Source organism: Tiliqua scincoides, chromosome 2 (genome assembly GCF_035046505.1).
Source record: "Tiliqua scincoides isolate rTilSci1 chromosome 2, rTilSci1.hap2, whole genome shotgun sequence".
In the NCBI taxonomy this organism is placed as follows: Eukaryota; Metazoa; Chordata; class Lepidosauria; order Squamata; family Scincidae; genus Tiliqua; species Tiliqua scincoides.
This window is the reverse complement of record NC_089822.1, coordinates 249,697,930-249,704,388: the sequence shown is the minus strand read 5'-3', so window position 1 is coordinate 249,704,388 and position 6,459 is coordinate 249,697,930. Positions and strand designations below refer to the sequence as shown.

The following is a 6,459-nucleotide window of genomic DNA, read 5'->3' as shown; positions in this document are numbered from 1 at the left end:
CCCCCCCCAAAACTCTATAGACCCACTTCAAAGACTCCTAGCATCACCCCAGAATGTATGCTTAGAGCTATACTGCATTCAGCCACTAGATGGGGCTGAATGTAATGCAATCTAATGGAATAAATTCAAGTGAAGGATGAGGTTATAAAAAGCAGAGCCTTAGGAAGATGGAGCTTCACAGGAAGTACCCTGGTCAGTTTTAGTGGAGAATTAAAGCAGATTCCGCAAGTAGGTGGGAGAAGATAATTACATTCAAAGATCAGTGGAATTGACAGTAACAGGCAAGACTTATTGATCCATTTCTTTATGGATTCCTTGGTGTGATTTTGCTCCCAGGAATCAGGAAATCACACAAATGCTTTAAAAAAGTCACCTAGGCTTTCGTCCTAGCAACAAGATTAGCTTTATATCCAACTGGGTGCAAAAAGGAGAGAGACTGCAGCAGGATCTCTGAAGGAACTTTATCAGGGGGTACAAAGTGTCTTTTGGGCTCCTTCCCAAAGGGAGAGAGGACAAAACTGCAGGAGGAAGGGGATGGAGATGCAGGGTGGGAAGAGGCAAGATAGGGCAGAGGGAGGGTGGCAACAGCTGGAAAAGTCTCCAGAGCCCAGGTTTACCCACCCAGTAGACCTGGCCTCCACCTGTTGCATTCCATGAGACCAGCTGAGATCCCAGGAAATTTCCAGGTATCCAAACCGACTTCTGCAGCAGCTGAACTCCCGCAGCTGTGTCCCTGAGCTCCTATGCGCTCCATTGTGGTAAGCGGATCCACAAGCCAAAGAGCTACTACAGCAGGCCAGTTTCTTCCCCAGTTTGGCTCCATGTTAAACAGTGTCTTGTATGAATTCCTCAGCCCAGCTCATATGGCTTGCAGCTGCAGTCTCTGAGGTGTGTCCCACAGTAGCGCCCTCAGCAGGACTTGTGGGAGGCCAGGTTGGAGACGGTGTAGGGTCAGCAGCTGCAGAGGCTGAGCAGTGAGAGCTGCAGGCCCTTCTTTGACCCTGGACCTGGGTACAAGTTAATCTATACCCCCCTCTCATGGGTCAGGGCCCCTCAACTACTTGAGCATCTGGACATTCACCACACATGCACAGATTATGCTGGTCACACCTGGATCCCCCACAATGAGAACTTTAAATGAAGGGTTGCTTTAGACCCCTGACTTGAATGTCATAATGTGTAGAGCTGTGGCTCCTAATAACTGCTGTCCGGCCTGAGGGGTGTGTGTGTGTGCAGCCTAAGGGTGGTCAGGCTAGAAGTTCCCTAAGGGATTTTGCCTGAGGGCAAGGGGGAGAGCCTCACTGTTGCCTCCCGGTTTGCTGGTGCGAGAAGGGCCTCAGACAAAGTCTGGCAGAAGGGGGTTCTGTCACTCTTTTCCTCCTCCCTAGCTGCAGTGCTCCAGAGGTTTCACAGGTGGGCCAGCTTCTGCCACAGCCAGCCACCTCACCACCACTGGCTGTCATCATGAGCCTGCCAGGGCTTTACATAGAAGGTGCCTGTCCCATCAGCGCCCACCTCTTCCTCCTGGGCAGGGTGAATAAGGACCACCTGGTGACCATGCCCGTTTTCTCCCTGGTGGCTAATGGCTACCCACATGTCCCCAGCCTCCTGCCTTGTTCTTTCTGTGCCTTCCCAAGCCTCTGTGATTGGCATCCAAGCCCACTGTCCCAGTATCGGCTCCTTAGTGGCTGGCATAGAAAGGGCAGGCTGCTGGCTTCTATTGCTGGGACCCGAAGCTCCAGGGCTCCAGAAATGTTACTGTTCCTTGCAAGGGGAACCTCTTCCAGGGTTCCAGGGCTATTTCCCTGCCTGGGCGAGGTGGAGCCTTTTTGCAGTGTTTTGGGCTGCCCAGAAAGGAGCGAGATGCCAGTGCAGGGCAAAGGAGGCAAAGGTGTGTGTGTCTTTCAGTACCCCCATCCCATTCTCGTTGAGACAAATCCGAAGATAAAAATGCGTGGATAAATAGGCTGCACCTGTACCACATTGTGTCTGGCTGCAAAGTGAGGGCGTATACTGGCCCATGGTCTGACTTTTCAAAGAAGGTAACTCTGTCCTTGAATGGCTGGACGAACTGGACATTGACATTTGACCTAGTCTAATTGATTTATAAGTCTATGATATGCCATACGCTAAATAAATAAATAAACAACCTGCATCCTGGTGCGCTCCTCTGCATCTGGCATTCTGAGGTACATCTGGCACCCAGAAGCACTGTGTAGGGTTTTTATGCTCTGATCTTATGTAGCATCCCAGTTCCATCTGCTGGGCATGGCTTGTTCCTGTACCTACTTGGTCAAACTTTGTGTTTGTGTGTCCATCTAACCAACAATGTTTATGACTTTGTTCAATTCAACAGCATCACACCTGAGATTTTGTGTGCCTTTGTTCACATCCCCTTGGCAATGGCTTCATCTTCTACAGCCAAACTGTAATTAAGCTTTGGGATTTGAGACTGAAGTCCCCAACGCCTGGTGCCTTGCAGACTATTTTCACCCCAAAGATGTCAGACTTTGAGCTTCCTGGATGATGCAAAATATAGTTTTAAAATAACTTAATTAGTTATCTCCCAACTTGTTCAATTAGTACAGTATTTTGCTGCATGGTTGCAGGTATAAAGCTGAGCATCAGAGAAAAATATAAAAACCTATTCCTGCATGTCTGAAGATGCATCCACAGGTGATGATAAGAATGACAGAATCTAGGCAAGTCTTACATTTGAATTTCTAAAAACACCAGACATGTTTGTGTGAAACCATGTTGTGGTTCATCTCTGGTTATCATCATGCCAGATATTTTTCTCTCTCATCTTTATTAGGGAATAAAAACTGAAAATTTATTTTGAAAAGTCTTCATGGCAAGTATTGTATTGTCACAATGAACCCGGCTGCATGCATTAATCCCTTTTCCTAATGCTAGTGTATGGAGACTGGAGGCGGAGAGGTTATTAAGTGACAAGAGCCGTCACCACATGGAAGAAAATCAAGACTTCCAAAACCTACCTGGCTTGTGTTTGACATCCAGATTTTAGGCTCTTCTGTAAGTATTATGGGGTATATTGGGCTACATGACTCTCATTCTGGCTTGTACTTGCTGCTCAAAAATTATTCGGAATCTGCCAAATTGCGTATTTGATCCACTCAGTTCATTCTTTTTTTTGTTCTGGTTGTATCATTGCTAGGTGCATCTGATCCACAGTTCATTTTTTTCCCTGTTCTGGTTGTATCGTTGCTAAGTGCATCATTGTTGACCGTAAATTTAGAGTTGCTTTGAATTATATTGCCAATAATTGCAAATACAAACAAAAACAGAAACCTATACTAACTTCATGATCTCTTGATGCTAACAAGTACTATCAGGCCCATCAACTTGCTGCTGTTGACTCAACTCAACTGTTGACTCAACTCAACTCAATTTGTAAAGGCAAATTGTACTTACAAAACAATGGGAGGAAAGTAAGAAGAATTAACAATGTGCTTTGAGTTCATCAGGGGCACACATTTTTGCCTGAAGAAAATACCATAGTGTGTGATTCTCTTTTCATGGGCTATACTTCTGCTGTTTTTGTATGCTGCCAATGTCATCTTTCTCTTTTCCCCACTGGTTTCTATGGCACTTGAAGCTCCTGGTGGATCTTTCAGCAATCCCTTCATTTCAACAAAAAATAGTGAGGAGATTATACAATCCAGCTGCAATCCAGCACACATTGCTTTTGTGGTTTCAACTTCAGTACAGGACCAAGAAGAGGGGAGTAAAGGGGGTAATTAATACTCAGGCCCAGGGTCCGAAAAGGGGCCCAGGAGCCGAAGAATGGGCCCCAAAAATTTCCTGGGAAATTTCCATTTTCTTCTCCCATCTGTACTCACTGCCCACATGGCATGCTAGGTGTGCAGCTACTGCTGCTACTGAAAGCCATACGTGCTGGGCCAAGGAATGTATACATGACACTCCTGAACACAGTGTCAGATCTGGGAGGAAACAGTAGCTCTTTGGCGTATAGATCCGCTTGCCATGAAGGAGTGTATAGGAGCTCAGGGACACAGCTGCGGGCTACAGCTGCTGCAGAAGTATGTTTTGGTACACAAAGGACACTCTCCATTCTAGAGTGATCCTAAATACTATGATGCTAATTTTCTGCAACTACTTTCTCTATTTAAAAGATTTTAGAGAGACTTGGCAGTCATTTCTCATATTGCTGTATCAAGCTGCCAATGCAGCCTGGGCAGGTAGACCTGGGCTGTTCATTGGGAAACCCAGTATATCTATATTTTTGTCTTTTGCCACCCTTCCTTGCCCTCTTTTGCCCCCTTTGTCAACACCCTGCCCCACTCTGTTTTGTCCCGTTCAGTCCCTTTCTTGGAAGCGACCCAACAGAAACCTTCTACCCCCTGATAAAATTCCTCTTGGAGGCCTTGCTTCACTATACTAGTTTCATGCTTGAGCAGAAGCTGCATATATGACTTGAGCTTTCTTTCAGGTGCTCCTCCCAGGATCTCGGACAAGATGGCAAAATAGATTTACTGATGGCTTTTGAAACCTGATCGCTAGCGGGACCTGCTTCAGCAAGGACTTCCGAGATAGTTCCAGCCTCACCGTGTGTGCGTGAACAGGCATATTCTTCTTGCCTGTCTCTTCCCTTGTTGACCCCGTCAGTTCTAACTCCCCTTCTCTCCTCCATCAATTCCATATCCTTTCGACTTTCAGGTGACACTGACATGGGAAGAGTAAATGAAACTTCATGGACTGAGTTTGTTCTTCTTGGGATACTGCACCACACAACAACACACATGGTTTTCTTTGCTGCGATTCTGCTTACCTTCTTTCTTGCCCTGTCTGGAAACTGTCTCTATCTTTTCTTGTTTCACAGAGGTACCTCTGATTTTCAGACCCCCATGTACTTCTTCCTCAGCCAATTGTCCTTCGTGGACATTTGTCAGCTCTTCACCATTGTCCCCAAGATGTCAATGGACTTCTTAATCAAAAAGAACACAATTTCATTGGCTGGGTGTGGAACCCAGATTTTTTTCACATTGACCATGGGAGGAGCAGAATGTCTCCTGCTGACCGTCATGTCATATGACAGGTACGTGGCAATATGCAAGCCTTTGCAATATCCTGTTCTCATGAGCAGGAAGACTTGCCTAGTCATGTCAGCAGGGGTCTGGTTTGGTACTTCTTTTCATGCTTTGATACAAACCATTAGTGTACTTCAATTGTCCTACTGTGGTTCAAATGGCATTGACCAGTTCTTTTGCACAGTCCCAGCTCTGCTGAAGTTGTCATGTTCTGAGACCCACACCTATGAAAATGGATTATTCTTAACTGGCATTGTTTTCCTTCTCTGTCCCTTCTTGGTCATCATAGCCTCCTATATTTCCATCCTTGCCACAGTCCTAGGAATGCACTCAATTGAAGGAAAGCATAAGGCCTTTGGTACCTGCTTATCCCATCTCTGTGTGGTGGGGATCTTCTATGGAGCTGCCGGTTTTAAGTACTTGAGGCCCAAATCCTACAGAACACCACCACAGGATAAGATTGCCTCAGTGTTCTGTGACATTGTCACCCCTATGCTGAATCCCCTCATATACAGTCTGAGGAACCGAGATGTGTTGTTAGTACTGAGGAAATGGATTGTTAAATGTCCACTGACTACGTAATACAAAAATCATCAGCCTGATCAGAGCCACACCACAGGTTGTCCACTGGAGGCTACCGCTGTCCACCACTGAACCCTGATGTGGTCATCAGAGAATGCCACATGGAAGCCACAGAGGCATCAGGGCTTATAGAATTGTGCAGGTGTGTGGTGCTAAGTGACTGTTCGAGCCCTGTGTGGGCCTAGGCCACAATTTGTTGTGGTTTTCTATATAGAGAATATACTGCTGTTTGTTTTTAGTTGGTTTGCTCCTTTTTGAATTTGCTGGTGTTCTTACTGGGTGATGTTCTTATAGTGTATGCTTTTATCACAGATTCTTTTTTTTTTGCAAGCTCTCTTGCCATTTCTAAATATTAAGCATTTTAAAAATAGTAAGTAAGTGACATCCACAACTCAAGAAATGCCACCTACACGGTCCAGAGTTGACAGTTTCTTTGCCACATCTGTCTTCTCACAACAAGGCTGCCTCATCTTCCTTTCTCCATGTCATGACACTCAGGGGTGTGGTGGACAACTATAGCCTCCAGTGAACCACCTCATGAACTGCTGCTGATCCCAAGGTTCAAGCCATTGTGAAAAAGAGACCATTTCCCAGATTACCCCAGTGATCTTGTGAGTTGCATTCCATGTATCCAGTTTTGTTATTTTTGGAAGGTTTGTTAAGAAAAACATTCTCTAGCTGAACTCAGAATCATCCGCTGTCATGTGCTGTTGGTACAAATGCCTGTACGTGGATATTTGTTCTGGTGCCCATGAACATGCATTCATTCTAAAAATGAGTCTGGGGACTGGGCTCCTTTAGTGTA

General features: G+C 45.7%; 1 protein-coding gene across 1 annotated transcript; it reads left to right on the top strand.

Annotated features, from left to right (window-relative positions):
- The first annotated feature begins 4,712 nt into the window (after nt 1-4,712).
- Nucleotides 4,713-5,654, top strand: LOC136639017 (olfactory receptor 2V1-like). The gene has a single exon (XM_066613045.1). The coding sequence runs from the start codon at nt 4,713-4,715 to the stop codon at nt 5,652-5,654; it is 942 nt and encodes a 313-aa protein (XP_066469142.1).
- Nucleotides 5,655-6,459: the final 805 nt, after the last annotated feature.